The 18,989-nt window shown below is 39.1% G+C and overlaps 2 protein-coding genes and 1 long non-coding RNA gene across 4 annotated transcripts in view; 2 read left to right on the forward strand and 1 right to left on the reverse strand.

Annotated features, from left to right (window-relative positions):
* The window catches only part of LOC132283978 (regulator of telomere elongation helicase 1 homolog), a 46,665-nt gene extending 43,946 nt beyond the window's left edge, over nt 1-2,719 (forward strand). Inside the window, exons 23-25 of one of the 2 annotated variants that reach the window (XM_059786037.1) lie at nt 1,120-1,201; nt 1,928-2,009; nt 2,083-2,719. In XM_059786037.1, the coding sequence (XP_059642020.1) occupies nt 1,120-1,201; nt 1,928-2,005 (160 nt within the window). In that variant the 3' untranslated portion in view covers nt 2,006-2,009; nt 2,083-2,719. The remainder of the gene's footprint in view (nt 1-1,119; nt 1,202-1,927; nt 2,010-2,082) is intronic. The other variant, XM_059786038.1, reaches the window with a different exon arrangement.
* A 548-nt stretch (nt 2,720-3,267) lies between these two features.
* On the reverse strand, nt 3,268-4,116 carry LOC132280898 (transcription repressor OFP14-like). The gene has a single exon (XM_059782656.1). It carries the CDS (start codon nt 4,114-4,116, stop codon nt 3,268-3,270), a length of 849 nt encoding a protein of 282 aa, XP_059638639.1.
* Nucleotides 4,117-5,498: 1,382 nt separating this feature from the next.
* LOC132285950 (uncharacterized) lies at nt 5,499-18,642 on the forward strand. Its single transcript, XR_009472641.1, has 2 exons — nt 5,499-5,847; nt 18,333-18,642. It is a non-coding gene; the product is annotated as an uncharacterized LOC132285950 (long non-coding RNA).
* Nucleotides 18,643-18,989: the final 347 nt, after the last annotated feature.

The raw sequence follows: 18,989 nt of genomic DNA on the forward strand, positions 1-18,989 counted from the left end.
GTTGATCAAAGATGAATTTTAATCATAAATTTGGGCTGCCTCTTTCTGAACATGCTCTCCATTTTTTAGAAAAAATAAAACCAAAAAGAGAACATATAAATTCATCATGCATTTAGTAGCAAATGGTTTTAGTATTTCTTCCTATGCAGTTTAAGTCAGCAGTCAGCACTCGATAATTCAAATGCGCCCTTCCTTGGTTACCAATGCCTATTCCCCTTTTCTATTATGTAAGATGGAGTGAATATAGTCAACTCAATTAAGCAAATCCTTATCTTAATTTCTTCAGGTTGACCCATTAATTATTTTTTTGCAATTAGCTCTAGTTAATGCTGGATCTTCTATTCGACTTTAGGCCTTCATGTTTTCACTTTCAACCTTCACCCAGATTCTTCGTCATTCAATGTTGGACATCAGCAAATTATTTTAGACAACTTCTACTCACATAGTTTTCAACTAGTGAATCTAGCCTGTGTTCCATCCATCCTTGCCTTGCCAATAATCTATCCCAGTATTTTATTACGCCGTGTTCATTCTGTGGCCCTGTGGGTATATTATTGCTTCACTGCCTACCATTTGACGCCATAAAAAATGTAGTGTTGTTAATTTCTAAGCCACCCTATAAAATTTTTTTAAGTTGTAATAAATTAGCTGAAACTGGGATTTTTTATTTTATTTTTCAAAAAAGCAGTTTGAGTTCTTTCCTTTTTACATCTGTAAAGGTGGGAAGAGTTCCAACTCATCAAAAAACATAGAGGGGTTTCCTTGTCATTACTGCCTTCACAATGTTGCTGCTTGCTGGGATGTCATTTTTATAGAACTTCTCAAATTAATTGTTTTTTGTGGAACTGACCTGAAGGTCCTCAACCTTAGTGTGTAATAAACTTAGTTCTTCTTCAAAACCTTTCATATTGCCAGTCTGATAGATTTGAGGCTGAAAGTACTCTTTAGTTTATAATGTTTTACATTTTGTTCTGTTGTTTATATATATATTTCCTATAACTCCGTTATCTCCTTGTCATGAATTTCCTTTTTGTGTTCAATAAATTTATCTTTATGAAAAATTGCATTCAATTATCATAGGTTCCCCAGATCTCAATCATTTGTTGTCGTTGTTGACAGATTCAAGGATTATATCCCTGCAAAATATCATTCTTTATATGAGCAGTATCTTAAAACAATTGAAGATGCAGCTGATGTGAATGTAAGAAACATCCCCCCTAGTAATTGTGTATATACATATATATTATGTTGTTTAAAATTCCGAGTGCTTCATTTTTAGTCCATGAACTACAAGAGACGGCATGTATTAAGTTCCTAACAGAAGTAATATGGTGAGCAGAGCAGAGTATGAATTAGATATCTGACGTGATAAAGGACTAATTTGATGTAGACTATTGTACCATAGCACAATCTGAAAAGCATGTTAAAATTTTCAATCATGCATAGGAGAGCCATGAACCTGAAACAACTATCTCCCAGATTCTCTCCAGCTGTTCGTTCATTCATGGCGGTGTCCATCTACTAGATCTGCCGTGGCTTTCATCTATATGCCTGACAACATTGCAAGTTAATTTCTTTGAGAATGAACTGTCTACTGGAAACGATATCTGTAACAACAAACCAAGCTTAAAAGAATATTGAAGGAATTTTCCAGTTAGTAACTATTGTTGCTGTTTTCTTTATTTTTGGCTGGATAAAGAAAACAATTTCCGTAGCAACAAATCAAAGATTAAGGCATAAGGGGCAACTGATGTGAAAGGTCAGGGCTGGACAAAATTGAATATTGAAGGAATTATCCAGTCAGGGCTGGACAAAATTGAATATTGAAGGAATTATCCAGTTAAAAATTATTGTTTTTTGTCCGTCATTTTTCTTCTTGTGCATCTCATTAAGGAGGGCAGCCATATTTTCATTCTTTATGTTGCAGCATAAATCATTGGAGAGGCTCAATAACTCTGAGACAAACTCGCCTGACACTCCTAAAGGATCCTCTACGTGTGGTTGATCGTGTAAGTCCCTTGAAATAATTGTTAATTTTCAGCGTGCATCTTGAAATTATAACAACATTATCTTGATTTGCAGGGCATCTGAGTGGTGATGTTTGAACAGAAAATCTTTAATTCGTGCTTTCAAGAAAAAATAAATAAAAAGGAAAAGGAAAAACAAATTGCAACCTCGACATGATAGTTTATTTGGTTTAATTTAATTTAAACTGCGAAGGAGGCTTGAGAAACATTTCTTGCCTTGTGCTATGAGACGCTGCCAGTGCGTTTTACAAATATGAAGTTTTTGCTTGAAATTGAAGTTGCCCCCTACTAACAAGTAGATAGAATTTACGTATGTAGCCGAGAAAGATGTAAAGCAAGCCCTTACCTTCAGCTTTCTCAGCATTCTTGCTGCAAGAGACTTTTAGCCTTCCATAACTTTACGAGAAAGGAGCGAAGTAATGCTGAAGACGATTGAGCTCAATCTAAGAATGGCAATGGCAGTGGCAATCGAAGGTGCCCCTCTTGTAGTGTTATGTAACAGGAGCTAAAAGTTTAGCATGCTTTCTTATAAATTCTGATAAAGAATTTGTGGATCCAGAATTCATTTGTTTCTTTTGTCTTGTAAATAGGTTTTACTTACTGCAGTAATTATTTAAACAAGATATTTGATTCTTTCGGCTAACGGTCTTCGGATACCAGAAGTGAAAAGTGAAAATTTAACGGTTGTATAAGCTGCTCAATGTGTATAAAGAAATTCTCAGTACAGATACTTGGGGAACCTTTGATGAGCAAAAATGAATTTGATCTACAGAATTTGCAGGCCGTGACAGTATAAAACTGGTTGTCTAGCTTTAAAAAGAAAGATAATGTTTTAACTGAGCTCTCTCATGATTAGAGTCGCGAGTTTTTTATATTTACACACCAAATTGAAAGATGTTTTAGATGATTCATTGATTCTTTTTACGTATCTCAAAAAATTATCTCGATAAGTAAGACGTATATGTGGTTGATATGTTTGTATGTAAACAAAAGATGGTTGTTACAAACAATGCAATTGAAATATCTTATTAAAGGAAAATGCGACTAAAACTATTATAAACAAAGTGTTTTTCCTTATTTACCTTGAAAAAAAAAAAAAACACAATAGTGTTTTTCCTTGAAGATTACCTATATATAACATCATGTATGTATTTTAAATGCATGGATTGCACGTGATCCTACACCATTAATATTGCTTGCATTGCCCTTAAAATTCTTTCTTCTCAAGTCCATGATTAAATCAAATCTCACGCGTTGCAACTTCCCTTTTCTTCCTCCTTTCGCCTGTGGATCGCAGTTGACGCAATCTCACCGGAAGTTCACCGGAGTTTGCACGTAAAACGATGACCAGGTCGACGAAAGCACTTATTATATACTTGTGTGACTTCTTGTGATTCAAGTTGAAGTAACAAAACAAAAGCTCTTCCATGAATTCCCAATCAACCTTTCCATGCTGGTCCAATCTTGCTTCAATCATCTCCTGCATGGAGAGTCGAAAATCGTGGCATGGACTCGTAGAGTAGGTTAACACAGAAATGAAGTCATCAAAACCCTTTACTTCATTAACATCAGCACCATCACATGTTGCATCATTTTGGGGAAAACTTGAGGTGGTGGAGCTTGACCCCATGGCCTCGGACATGGTTGTGCTTGTTCCGGTTCCCTCTACGAGTGATCTTGATGAGTTGGATGGTACGAAAAACCGGTGAGAGTGACAGAGATCCGGTGGTGGATCAATAAACCTAGGCGAGTCGAACAAAAACCCACCCGATTCTTCATCACCATGACCATCTTCTTCCTCATCGTCAACGTCGTTCTTCGGATACAGTGACTTGAAATTCTCATGCAAAAACCGGTCAATATCAGAGAGTGTAGCTGAAACTGTTGCTGCACCATGATCATTTTCGCGGTGGTCTTCGGTTTGTTTTTTATCAATGGAAAAAGATGGGGTCTTGGGGTGCTTGCACTTTTGTAGAATCCAACTAGCAGAAGATGAGAGATGTTTTGATGGCAAATTGATATGAGGGATTGGTTGCTTTTTGATCTTTGAGAGGTAACCTTGAAGAGACTTTTGGAGTTGCTTAGGCATTCTCTAGTTGGCCCTGTGTTCACTATGTTGGTTTTGTGTGAAAACTATAGAGATGGGTTGGTCATATATGATATCATATATATATAAATTTTCAAGGAAAGTAAAAAATAAATGTATTGGAAAACGCTTTCATTGAGCATTTAAGCTAGAGAGATAGGTACTTAAATGAAGGGGATTTATGCCTCTCCATTTTGTAAGATTTTGACAATTTTATTGTAGATTTTGAATTTAATAAGAAATGTTTTTGGGCATTGTTGAGTTAAGATTTTGTATTTATTTATTTTATTTTTGATAATTATTGAGGTAAGATTTTGTATTTATTTATTTTTATTTTTGATAATTATTGAGGTAAGAATTGGTTGTGAAGAGGTTGTTAAGTGGACACAATTAATGTGATTTTTCTAAATTTTATTAGCCTTTAGGTTGGTGAATATAAAGTTACATAAATTACTACTATTAATGTTCATATGGATGGAGTTTTTGGATTGAATTACATTGATTCATTCGTATTTAGTAAAATTATCTTCAATGGGAAGTTATTGGAAGTTTTTTCTTCAATTTTTATTAGTCTTTAGGTTGGTGAATATAAAGATATATAAATTACTACTATTAATGTTCATGTGGATGGAGTTTTTGGATTGAATTACATTGATTCATTGGTATCTAGTAAGGTTGTCTTCAATGAGAAGTTATTGGAAGTTTTTTCTTTCTTCAATTTTTGGTGATTAACCTTCGTGAGAGTTTCAAAAGTGCCCATATCCACCATTATGAAGTAATGACATTAGCTGTTCAAGCGTGGCAAATTTCCTCATTAAGATAGGTGATCTGGCTGTGGGCCATTGCAAATGGGACTGGATCTCATTGGGACAAATGTCCGAATGGGTGGGCTTTGAAGGGAGGAATTGCAGCTTACCTCAGTACATTGGCAGATTTGGAAAGTTCGTAACGATTGAATTTTTCAAAATAAAATGGTGGAATGAGGTTGATATAGATATATTGTTGTGACTCGATTTTGATAATTTGTTGTAACTCTTTTAAAATTATCTATATATATATTTTTAGATCAGAAGGCTTATTTAGTAAGATGCGGTGGAATCCCCTCCTTCAAATTTTGTTGAAGTTAATATTTAACTCGTCTTCCTTTCGAAAGGTGAGAGTGAAACGGTAATCAAATATAGTCGTTCTTAGAAGGGCAATTCTCGTAACTTCATAATGGAATATTGATTAGGTCATTTTTTGAGGAGATGCCTAAATGATGGTTAAAGCAGTGAATGATCTCGGTTGTTGTTGTTGTTGTTGTTGTTGTTGTTTTTTCAAATGTTTAAACAATATTATATATGTAAAAGAATGTACATGACCGATTGACCAAGACAGCCTAACAACAGGCGGCCCAAAAGATTATGTATTAACAGTAAGGCCCAAGGCCATGGACACAAGAGTGAACCCAAACCCATCCCCATCTAGAACGATTATCCCTAGCAATCAATGAACATCCGTTGATAACTGTTCAGTAGCAGTTAGCAATGGATGTAAGTTCTCCTTCCGGTGATCAACCGAAGCTGATGATGACACGAATCACCCGCACAATCAGTCCGGAGGTCATGGCGGTGGCCGGAGAGGAGTAGCAATCAGGCTTCATTCCTATGCAAGTGTAGAAATAGTTTCTTTCTTCGAAATTTTGAGTGATCCTGCAATGGGCAACAAGCTTCAGCATCTTTGATTGTGATGAAGGTTGGTTCTTGTAAAGTTTATTATTCCTTTCTTGCCATGTAGTGTAGATCATGACTGTAAGAGCCAATTGTAGAGCATGATTCTAGGGTTTCTGTTAACCCATTGTTGACTTGTCCAAATGACAAATTGGGGCGAATTATCACTTCTTGTGTAACATCTGCATCTATGTTGTATGAATCTCCATATTGGTGCAATAAACTCACAATCAAAGAATAGGTGCGAGTGTGATTCCGGTTTGGAAGAGCAGAGGAGACAGACTTTGGGCACAATTTTTGACATGATCTTGCTATCCAAGGTTGGCAATCGATTCTGTATAGCAATCCAAAGAATCATTTTTTTTTTGCCTTAGAATGGCAATTGAATCCCATACCAGTTGTGACCAGTTAGCATTGAGGGTTCGGGAGAGAGTGCATATAGGGTATGTTTGAGTGAGTAATCTCCATTGGGACTTGCACTCCAAATGATTTTGTGTGATGATGAAATGTCTAGAGATGGAAGCAGTAAAAGCTGAGGGATGATGGAAGATAACTGTTGTGCGAATGCCCAGAAAAAGGTGTTGTCGCCATTCATCACTTTGTGCTTTATCATCTTCCTAGCAAGAACCCTCAATTGTAGAATTTTCTTCTAACTCCATGAGCACACTTGTGGAATTTTCACTGTCCACAATTACAGTCATTGAAGAGGTATGACCTGCACCATAGCACCCAAATTCTTTGACTGCTACCTGTTTTAAGGCTCCAAATATGTTTTAGAATGGCAGCCTTATTGGCTGTCTCTAAGTTTGGTAACCGTAGCCAACCTTCAACTTTAGATTTACAGACTGACCCCCATGTAATTCTAGATCCAGATTTCTTCATCTTAGGTCCAGACCATAAGAATCTCCTCAGTAAGGTGTTGATGTCATCAATTACCTTCTTTGGAAGGATGAAAATTTTGGACCAATACGTTTGTGTGGAAATTAAAACTGATTTTATAAGGACCAATCTGCCTGCATATGAGAGACTTTTAGATGCCCAGTGGTTCACTCTTGCAGTGATCTTGTCAATAAGGATGTTGCAACCAATAACTTTAAGGCCTGTTGAGATGAGGCGCACCCCTAAGTGTTTGATAGGCAGTGCTCCTATGTCAACTCCCAAGAATGTGGACATCATGAGTTTATTTGAGTAGTCCAGCCCAGAGAAAAACACTGAGCTCTTTGATGGGTCAATAGATAGGCTAGAGATTGATGAGAATAGGTCAAGTGCTAATTTTTTAGTGGAGATTAAGGCAATATCTCCATGGCAAAAGAGTATAAGGTAATCAACAAATGTTAGGTGAATGAGTCCCACAGCTATACATCTCCAGTGATACTTAAAGGACCTATTTTTTATGACGTTTTTCCTGATAATGCATGAGATTACCTCCATTGACAAGACAAAAAAGTGATGGGAATAGAGAGTCACCATGTCTAAGTCCCTTGACACCATTGAAATATCCATGAAGCTCACCATTGATGGCTATGGTGAATGTGTGAGGTGATGCAAGTTTGAATCCACATGATGATCTTTACTGGGTATCCAAGTAAAGTGAGTGTATCAATTAGAAATTTACAATTCACACTGTCAAATTCCTTCTTTAGATCAACTTTCCATGCACACCTAGGGGCTAGGTTTGAATTGTGGTAACCCCTCGTGAGTTCTTGTGCAAGAAGAATAACACCAGTGATTCTTCTACCATGTATAAATGCAGTTTGTGATGGCTATGGTGAATGTAGGTCAGGTGATACAATGACTTGAAATTCTCATGCAAAAACCGATCAATATCAAAAAATGTAGCAGAAACTGTTGCTGCACCATGATCATTTTCGCGGTGGTCTTCGGTATGTTTTTTATTAAAGGCAAGAGATGGGGTCTTGGGGTGCTTGTGTAGAATCCAACTAGCAGAAGATGGGAGATGTTTTAATGAAAAATTGATACGAGGGATGGGTTGCTTTTTGATCTTTGAGAGGTAACCTTGAAGATAATTTTGGAGTTGCTTAGGCATTCTTGTAATGTTTCCGATTTTCGCCATTTTTCATTTTCGGGAATTTTCTGATTTTTTGAGAGCATTTTCGTCTTTTCTCGTTTTACGTGTCAGACACTATGGAGTGTGCTCGGTGTGTCCGTGAGTTGGTTGGGGATTCCATTGAGTTTAGGACTCTTGAAAATGCACCGGTCATCATTTTGGCATGTTTCAGTTTTCTGGATCGGAAAGTCCTGTGTGGGACCCGCTACCCGAATTGTTTCGTACGGGAGTTTTGTTTGGGTCCAGTTGCACCTCATTCATTTTATTTTATGTGGTATTTGTATGGTTAGTGTACATATATATACATTTAGTGTACATATATATACATTATGGTGGGAAATAAAAGTTAAAAAGAAAAACCCTATAATGGTGGGACCCACCACTATCATATTAGTGGCCAAGAGGCAAACTTTGGCCTCACATTTCTCTCTCTCATTCTCTCTCCCCGGCAGCACTCTCTCTTCGCCTCTATTTTTTCTTTTTCTTCTTCTCAAGCTTTCAAAGCTTGATTAATCATCAGTCGTTGGGAATTTTTGGGTGCCGTTAGCGGCAAACCAGAGAGCTCAGCGAGATCTACAAGTGGGTGTAAGCAATTTCATTTTTGGTCAAACCTTGATTTTCGAATCTAGGGCTTAGAATTGGGGGTTTTGCATCCTAAGAGGTAGGGGTTTCTAATTCACATTTTCTTGAGCTTTTTGTGAACTAATCTTCTTAATTTATGGTTAGCATGCTTGATTTGTAGAAATTTCATGCCACAACCGGCAAACCTTCCTTTTTATTTCGGACTACCGTTTTGATGAGCTTCATTTCAGTCGACTGAAATGTTTGCTGCCTTGGCTTGCTTTGTTTGGTCATTGCCTTTTCATCTCAGGACCCTGTGTCATTTCCATCTACACCTTTGACCTAGCATATACCACTTTATGGCGTTCATGACCTAGTTAACCTAGTTCATGTTACCTTGACTGTCATCGGTGCCGGATGGTACCGCTTGACCTTTATGACCTTAGCTTCTGCATTTGGTTCTATACTGTGTATCGTTGCCTCGTTAGAGGATCTTCCTTCGTCCTAGAGGTGGCATTGCTTCTAATGACCTTCTTTGTTGTTTCACTTCCACATTCATTTTCTACCCGAGACTTGTGATCTATTGGGAGGTCACTTTGTGTCTTAGAGGTAGTGTCTACCTCTAGAGACTCTTCTCCTTTCTTATTTCCGCATTTTGGACTCGACATCGGGTCAGGTTTTGGGTTACTCGCTGACTCACCGGGTTCTTAGAATTAGGGCCATCACACCCTCTTTTGTGGGAGTAATGATTGCATTTAGCACATGCAACAAGCCTTTTAAACCCCTGGGTATCCCTAGAGGACGAGTGAAGTCTCGTGAGGGTTTACCAGAAATGATACCCACAAACATTAACAAAAAGTCTTATTCTTTTAAGTTAGAATATATGACATTGGGGAGGATTCTATCATAAAGACTACAACAAGTATGCATACAATGATATCTCAAAACACTGTATAATTTCCAGCATTCATGCATCAACAAAATAGTCCACATACACAACCTTCAACATATCATTTTTAATAGAATTCATCTCAAGCTTCTTTTAGAAGTGAAGATAGTTATTTTATTTTATTTAAATGCATTCTAACCCTTTCATGGTTTATATCATGGCTTCCACTTCCTTAACTTGTCTTTTGAAATAGTTTTTCAAGGCATGAATTATATATATATATATATATATATATATATATATATATATATATATATATATATATATATATATATTTAGAGGGCCGTGCAATGCTCAAGTCCTTTAAACTTTCTAACTACCCCTTGTAGCGAGCGTTGCGCTAACGACTCCCAAATCAAATGGTCTTAAGTGTAAAAACAATCTAACAAGCGTAATAACTCGGGATTGTTTGGCTATGAACTCAAATAAGCCATACATTTTACATTCTTTACTTATCTTCCTTTTTATGCGAACACTCAATGCTTATTGAGACACAAGGTCCGGCTATTCGGTTGACAAAGTTAGAGGAATGTAAATTATTATATTCTTTTAAAATTTATTTTTTCATTGCCAAGGAAGATTTATTTCATTCAACTCATTAATTAAGGGAGCCAATTTTACAATACCATGAGGAAGGAGATGCAAATTCCGGTGTGCTTAATGTGCAATGTGAAGTCACTTAGAGATGAAAAACTCGAAAATAAGATGCCTAAATCATGTAATGGACATTTTTCATCTAAACATGCATACTAGCAACTTTCAATCATTTTGTGATCATATATAAGTATATAAACTGTATTAATCACATAAATCCCCCACCCCCAAACTTAATTCCAATAACAAGAAATCATTCGCCTATTTTTTTATTTTCAGAATTATATATATATATTTTATAACCACAATTTGACAATGAACTATACAACATTATGCATATAAATGGTTGTATCCCAAACACCCCCAAACTTAAACGATATATTGTCCTCAATGTATAAAGACAAGTATAAAAACTAAGCATACAGAAAGGGTAAAAGGAAATAACACTACCAAGTGCTAAAGCATGTAAGCTACGCATCCAATCTCGTAGGGAATGCCAAGTGTCCTACCCCAAACTTGTACCTGATAATCTGTCAACATACACTGGGTTCCAAGCATAAAAGAATAAACATATATATCGATAGAAAACATGTCATGCTTTATTATAAATTGGGAAGGAAATCAAAATATGTGCACATCGAAAAGTGCACCCACAATGTTATGCCAAACATGTCCCGAAATAAACAAAAATATCCAAACAACATAATATAATAGCAAATAGAATGAATAGAAAGTAATAAGAGCAACAAGATGCTCAATCCTCCATCGGAGTGTGAGAAGAAGATGGGCCTGCACCACCACGGTCAATAAATGACTGGATCATCACACGCAAAATTTGGTGCTCCTCCATAATCTAGTGCTGATATGTATCAAGTAAACCTCTAATTTCATCAACTCGCAGCTGGAGCGTGTCCATGCGAGTACTCAAAGAGTCATAGGCTTCCCGTACCATCGCGGGTGGAGGTGGACCAACATGAGGTGCAGGTTCTTGTTCCATAGGGGCCTCAATTTGATGCCATAAAAAATGTAGTGTTGCAGGCCCAAATCAGGTTCTTGTTCTATAAGGGCCTCAATTCTATTTGAAACTCAAGTTATTCAAGTTTTAGTGAGGTAGTGTTAGGATTTGGTTGAACCAGAAAGGGGTTTTCTTTCCTTAACTTCAAGACTTGATATCTTCTTCAACCAAACTCCAAATCAAGTCATTTTTGAGTCCATTTTTATTAATTTTTTTGTTGTCTTTCCAATGGTATGCTTGGTAGCATCCATTTCTCTATGAAATAACCATTTTACCCCTAGGTTCGTTCTTGTCCGTTTTTGAAACGTCACTTCCGCACTTGTTTTCTTTGGGTTCTGTGACCTCATTGAGGGTCACCTTGGTGTCTTATAGACATGTAGTATCTCTAGAAACCATTATTTTACCTTTTGCATCCGCATTTTGATTCATTGTTGGGTTTACGTCCGGGTCATCGTTAACACACCGGGTTGGATAAAATTCAGGTCGTCACAAGTGGTATCAGAGCTCTTAGGTTCGAAAACCTTAGGACGACGGGTTTTGGGTGCATATCATGCTTTTATTTGTTTACTTTGATTTATTCATATGCCTATGATAACATGTTTTAGTATTATAACATGTTTACGTGCTTAGTTTGATAACATGTCTATGTGTTTATATGTTCAAGTACCTAGAAGATTTCAGTATCTGTTTATCATGTTGTATGTGCTTACCTGCTTTAGCATGATTGTATGTCACATACATTGACATGCTTCTTGTTTCCTACATTCATAGCGTGAGTTGCATTCAATCATAATAACTTGTGTTATTGTTGACCTCTTTCTTTGCGTACGTTTAGCATCATGGTTGTCACGCGTGGAGAGTCTTCACGTCAGGGCGTTGAGGAGCAGGTAGATGATACCGAGTTTACGAGGGGTCCGGGAAGGCCTAGGATTCCAGTTCATGGCACGGGTCCTAATCCACCACGAGCTCCGACTTACGAGGAGCAGATTGCACAGGGAGTGGCTTTGGGAATGTTAGAGTCTATTCAGCAGATGTTTCGTCAGCAAATTGCAGGGATGCAAATTCCAGTACCGGCACCAGCACCGACATTAGTTGCTAATGAGGCATTGGATTACTTCATGAAGTTACAGAGGGTTAAGATCGACCAGCTTGCAGGGAGTATGGATTCGCTTACTTCAGAGGCATGACTAGATCTCATGGTACGCAAGCTTGATAGCATGGCAGTGCCTACAGATCGATTGAGGATCTCCTTGACAGCTTTTATGTTAATGGGAGATGCTGATATTTGGTGGAGGTCTATGACCAATGTCCACAATGTTGAGGTGATGACTTGGAATGAGTTTAGAGGTTTGTTCTTCGAGCGCTTCTTTCCTAGGGCTATGAGCCGGGACATGAGGATACAGTTCACAGGTCTTTATCAGGGTACTATGAGTATCATTGAGTATGAGACACGATTTACTTCTCTCTCTCGTTATGCCGAGGACATGATGGCGACAGATGAGGCAAGTGCAATGAAATTTCAGGATGGACTACATTTTGACATCAGGCCATGTGTCTCAATTCTTGATTTGAGGACTTATAGAGAGGTGGTCCAAAGTGCAATGGTAGCTGAGGCAGATGAACGGGATCAGTTACGGATCAGGGGTTCACATAAGCAGCCTCGCAGTGATACTCCGTCATCTTTCGGGAGTCAGTGGAAGAAGGCTAAGGCTGGGGACAGTTCACGCACTCAGGGACAGTCACAGTAGGCTCGGTCTGCACCCATAGTTCCTGTATCTTCGGGATTAGCCTGGGGAGTGATTTGTCACCATTGTCAATAGCCGGGGCATATCAAGCCTCGCTGCCTACAGCTTCAGCCACTGAACAGTCAATCACAGGCTAGTAAGCCTACAGCTTCGACGAAGGGGTTTCAGGGGACTTGCAACTATTGCAAGCAACCTGGTCACATGAGGAAGGATTGCCCTTATCCACGGAGCAGGGCACAGAGTGGCACAGAGTGGCACAGGTTCACAGGCCACACTGGCACAGTCGGCAGTTGTGTAGTCAGGTTTTAGGGTACCTCAGGCACCACAACCAGTGGCGCCGCTAGTTGGTTCTTATCCGGGTAGAGGTTCTATGCCTACTGCTTCCTTACATCAGTCAGCTCAGCAGGGCAGTTCTCAGCAGTCGGGGGCTCAGGGACGAGTTTACGCATTGCCACAGGTCGATACCTTCGCTGGGACTTCTACAGTTCGAGGTATCTTTCCAGTTTTCAGTTCTTGGGCTAGAGTTCTTGTTAATACTGGTGCATCACATTCATTCATATCTGCATCATTTGTACATTCTTTGGATCTGGAGGTCACGCAGTGGGATGGTTTCCTTTGTGTTGGCACGCCAGTTGGGGTCCAGTGTTTTTGGACTATGTTTGTCGGGGTTGTGCTATCGAGATAGTTGGGTGGACTTTAGAGTTCGATTTCGTCGTTTTCGACATGACGGGTTTTGATGTCATTCTCGGGATGAACTTGTTGTTTTTCTTTCGTGCTACGATTGATTGCTTCCGTGGGCGAGTGTCTATTTGCACTCCTACGGGAGATCGTTTTCACTTCGTGGGAGATCGGAGCGATTCCCACTCGACGATGATTTTCAGCATTGGTGACTGGAGTCGCCACAGGTCCTACTTGGCTAGCCTGTTAGCTGACGAGGATAGCAGTTTGGGTCGCGTTTATCCAGCGGTTGTTGTGGAGTTTCTGGATGTTTTTCCAAAGGAGTTGACGGAGTTACTTCCTCTTCGGGAAGTTGTCTTTGTCATCGACGTCATTCCTGGAACTGCGCCAATCTCTATGGCACCGGCAGAATTAGATGAGCTGAAAGCTCAATTGGATGATTTGAAAGCTAAGGGCTTTATTCGTCCTAGTGCTTCACCCTGGGGAGCACCGGTTCTTTTTGCAAAGAAGAAGGATGGGTCTTTAAGACTTTGCATCGATTATCGTAAGCTGAACCATGCTACGATCAAGAACAGGTATCATTTGCCTAGGATTGATGACTTGTTTGATCAATTGAAGGGAGCGACATGCTTTTCAATGATTGATTTGAGATCAGGTTACTATCAGTTGAGGATTAAGGATGAGGATGTATCCAAGACCGCTTTCTGCACATCTGCACATGGTATGGCCATTATGAGTTTCTGGTGATGCCATTTGGTTTGACTAATGCTCCAGCAACTTTTATGCACTTGATGAACCGTGTATTCAGTGACCATCTTGATAAATTCGTAGTGGTCTTCGTCGACGACATTTTTGTATACTCAGCTTCGGTAGAGGAACATGAGTATCATATGAGAGCAATTTTGCAGATCCTTAGGGATAATCGGTTGTACGCCAAGTTCGAGAAATGCGAATTTTGGTTACCGGAAGTGAAGTTCCTTGGACATGTTTTGTCAGGGGGCGGTGTTACAGTAGATCGGTCAAAGATTGAATAAGTGATGGATTGGGAATGTCTGAAGACAGTGTTTGAAATTCGGAGTTTTCTTGGCCTAGCCAGCTACTACTAGAGATTTGTTCGGGATTTCTCTCGTTTAGCAGCACCTATGACTCAACTTACCCGCAAAGGGGTCAAGTTCATATGGAACAAGGCTTGTGAGTTTGCTTTTCAGGAGTTGAAGGTCAGGTTGATATCAGCTCTAGTTTTGATCATTCCTGAATGTGGTTTGGGTTATGTGATCTTCTGTGATGCTTCACGGGAAGGTTTGGGTTGTGTCTTGATGCAGACAGAACGGGTGGTTTCTTATGGGTCTTGACAGTTGAAGACTCACGAGTTGAACTATCCGACACATGATTTAGAGTTGGCAGCAGTTATCTTTGCCCTGAAAGGGTGGAGACACTATTTGTACGGGGAGAAGTTTGAGGTTTTCTCCGATCACAAGAGTCTCAAGTATCTCTTCTCTCAGAAGGATTTGAACTTGATACAACGCAGATGGGTTGAGTTCATGGAGGACTATGACTTTGAGTTACAGTACCATCCGAGTAAGGCCAATGTGGTGGCCGATGCATTGAGTAGGAAGTCACGGGGGACTCTTGCTAGCATTTCCATTCACAGAATGGAAGATGTTAGAAGAGCTTGTAGATTTTGGTTTGCAGTCTTATGAGGACGCTTCATCGACTATTTTGTTTAGCCTTGTGGCTCAACCGGCTCTTGTTAGCAGAGTTATTGAGGCACAGTTGGAGGATGGGGAGATGAAGGCCATCCATGTTCGGATTTCAGGCGGTGAGAATGTAGAGGGTTGGACTTTACATTCAGACGGTGGTCTCAGGTACAAGGGGATGATGTTTGTTCCTTTGTCTTGTCGTGAAGACGTTCTTCGGGATTTTCACCACTCTCGACTCGCAGTTCATCCTGGTGGTACGAAGATGTATCACAATCTGCGGCGACAATTTTGGTGGCAAGGTATGAAACGGGATGTTTCATAGTTTGTGACTCGATGCCTTACTTGTCAGCAAGTGAAGGCATAGCATCAGCGATCGGCAGAATTGTTGCAACCATTACCAGTGGCTGAGTGGAAATGAAAGCATATCATTATAGATTTCGTAACGGGACTTCTGAGGTCTCAGGCAGGGAATGATGCCGGTTGGGTCATAGTTGACAGGTTCACTAAGACGGCTCACTTCTTACCCATGGCAGTGATAGACAGTGTAGAAAGATTGAGTGGACTGTATGTGAGACAGATTGTCAAGCTTCACGGGTTCCTGTATCCATTGTTTCGGATAGGGATCCGCGGTTCACATCTCATTTTTGGCAGAGTTTTCAGGAGGCTCTTGATACGGGGCTTCATTTTAGCACGGCATTTCATCCTCAGATTGACGGTCAGTTAGAACGCATCATTCAGATATTGGAGGATATGTTACGGGCTTGTATCTTGGATTTCGGTGGTAATTGGGATGACTATTTGCCTTTGGTTGAGTTTGCCTACAATAACAGTTACCAGACCAGTATTGGAATGGCACCTTTTGAGGTGTTGTATGGCAGGCCTTGCAGATCTCCAGTTTGTTGGACCGAGGTCGGTGATGCCGTTACCTTGGGTCCTGACATTGTTATTAAGACTACAGAGAAAATCAAGTTGATTCGACAGCAGTTGGTTACCGCACGGAGCAGACAACAGAGTTATGCTGACAGGAGGAGACGACCCTTGTCTTTTGAGGTAGGAGACCATGTCTTTCTCAAGATTTCTCCACGGATGGGACTTCTGAGATTTCGACAGACTGACAAGTTGTCTCCTAGGTTTATTAGACCATTTGAGATTTTGGAACGCGTTGGTGAGGTTGCTTATCGTTTTGCGTTGCTGCCAGACTTGGATAGGGTTCACAACGTATTTCATGTGTCTATGCTGAGGAAGTACGAGTCAGATCCATCACATGTTTTGTGATGGACTGATGTGGTTGTTAATGAGGACGTGACCTGTGAGGAAGGTCCGGTCCAGATTCTTGATTCACGGGAGCAGGTCTTGCGGACCAAGACCATTCTATTGGTTAAGGTTTTGTGGAGACACCACGACGTTGAGGAGGCTACCTGGGAGCTCGAACAGGAGGTTCGCTCTCGGTATCCCCATTTGTTCTCTCTTTTAGGTACGATTCGATTTCGGGGACGAAATCCCTTTAAGGGGGATAGGTTGTAATGACCCGGTCATTTTCCTTCTTTTCTTTTTTTTCGGTAATTTCTTTTTTCGTCTTTTCCCTTTTTCGTCCTTTCGTCATTTTTCATTTTTCCTTGCATAACCTCACTTTTTGTGGTCGGATTTGATTCCGGCTTTGCATGCGTCCATGATATTTCATTTCCACGTTATCTACATTTTTACTTTTGTAGAAAAACATGTTAAATTGGTACTTTTCTTGTAAAGGGCATGAAATCATGACTTTTTGGTAATTATCCTTAACTTGAGGGGTTTTTGTGTAATTAAGTAAAGTAATTATTTTTCGTCTTAGGGACCATTTCGCAATTTAATTTGGAAGATATTTTCAAAAAGGATCTTTATGCAATTTTCGGAAAGTGTGACAAGGGTCACACTCTCATTGGTCCACTTGTTGACATTTGTGTGGAAACACTTTGATGCCTTGGATGATGACATGTGGAGGGTGGAGATTCACCCACTTGTTGGCCTAGGATTGGTGCACTTGTTGGCATGGATGGTTGACAAGTGTAGGTTCAATGTTGAGTCTAGGAAGTTTACATAGGATGGTGACAAGTGTAGACTTGAGATTAAGCCTAGGAATGAACCATAGATTCTTGACAAGTGTATGACTCACCTTTAGTCTTGCAAGTGTGTGTGTGTGTGAGGTAGTGCAAGAGTATCTAGTGAGTGGAGAATCCCACCATTTAGCTTAGGGTTTACACATTTGTCTCATTTTCATCTCTTTCCTCTCAAGAACCCTAACTTAGCCACCATTGGAGAAAAGCTTGGTTAATAACTTTCTTCTTCATTTTGGTGCTCTTCCACTCACCTTAGACTTATAAGCTTGGAACACTTTACCTTCCTCTCATTCTCCTCTATAAAACCCTTGTTTGGCTTTTTATTTTTAAGCTTGGTTGCCTTGGATTATAGAGATTATATTCTCTATTGAGGTAGGGGGTGTTATAATTTATTTTCCAAGTGATTTAATTGTTCTTATAGTGATATCCATGTTGTATGCATGTCTTGTATTGAAATAAGAAATAAATGAATTAATTGATTTAAATTGATTTAAATTCTACTTAATTGTACCATGCTTAAATTCCATTTTTGAGTTGACATATAGCATGTGCATGAGCTACTACTTGTCATATGTTTAATTGGAATCATTTGGACAACTCTTGAAATCTAGAGAAATTACTTAATTAGTTTAATTAATTTCTATCTTATTGTTCTAATGATTTAGTCATTCAATTCATGGATCTTGTTGTGTTTTATCACATATCATGACTTGTTGCTCTATTTGTTGATTTTGAAAACTTGGGATATTATCAAGAACATGACTTAGCTAGGACTTGGTTCTAGTACGGGAGATAGAGAACGCCCTACACTATAATGCGTACTAGCGGAAGGTATCCATGGGTTAATAGCCCTAAAGTGATCCCAAGAGTACGGTTTTAATTCGGGCAATATCCAAGTATCCACTTTGGTTTGATTTCGCATTTAAATTCCAAATTGTTAACTTTATGAATTTACATCTCATTGTGCTATGTTGAAAGTTTTAATGTCACTATAATAGCATGGATTAAATTGTATTGAATTGCAAACCTTGTATAAAGATAAACCTATGCATTCCCTACGAGTAAACTTGTTTACTCACCTCGAAATTACCTGGTGTTTTTCAGGTAAGGAAGCTATATTGTCGGATGCACAACAATCTTAGACTTGCTAGACCACTTGGAGTATTTTTGCTATGTTAGAATATGCACATGTTTGCATATCACACTTCTTTTTGGTTGTTATGTCAAGATATGTATTTCTTGTTCAAACTATGTAATATGCACTTAAGTGCACCTTTTGTTACTCTTAGAATGTGTTGTAATGAGGCCAAGGGCCAAAGACACTTATGGGACATGTCTGTTAATTTTAACTTCATTGTTGCCTATGGGAGATATGTGATTTAATGTATTGAAGGGTCATATTTTGTATATGATATGCCATGAGGCCATAGGTCATTGTAACGCGTCTATTTTATCATATTACACATGCGTGCATGGTTATTTCCGGGAAAAACCCATTCCTTGGTGATTTGAGCCTTCAATAGACTCATTTCACATTTCTTTTGCAAAAACTGAGCATAAGGGCATTTTGGGGTTATTACATGAAAAATAAAGTTTCCTTTTGGCATGGTTAGCTAGAAAATATGATTTTGGGGAGGGTTTTTTCTTTGTGTTTTTCTCAAAAATGCCCAGAAAGTCCTTAAAATCACTTTTTAAGTCCCAAAAGTTGCTAAGCTTGTCTGCAGAACAAACACTCGTGTATGGGGACGAGCGCTCGCAAAT

Source organism: Cornus florida, unplaced genomic scaffold (genome assembly GCF_030987335.1).
Source record: "Cornus florida cultivar Cherokee Brave unplaced genomic scaffold, ASM3098733v1 CherokeeBrave_3.0.0_Hap2_Chr11, whole genome shotgun sequence".
Classification (NCBI taxonomy): domain Eukaryota; kingdom Viridiplantae; phylum Streptophyta; class Magnoliopsida; order Cornales; family Cornaceae; genus Cornus; species Cornus florida.

What these genes read in the sequence shown, in the direction of transcription:
- LOC132280898 (XM_059782656.1), bottom strand. Translation starts at nt 4,116, where the DNA reads ATGCCTAAGCAACTCCAAAAGTCTCTTCAAGGTTACCTCTCAAAGATC.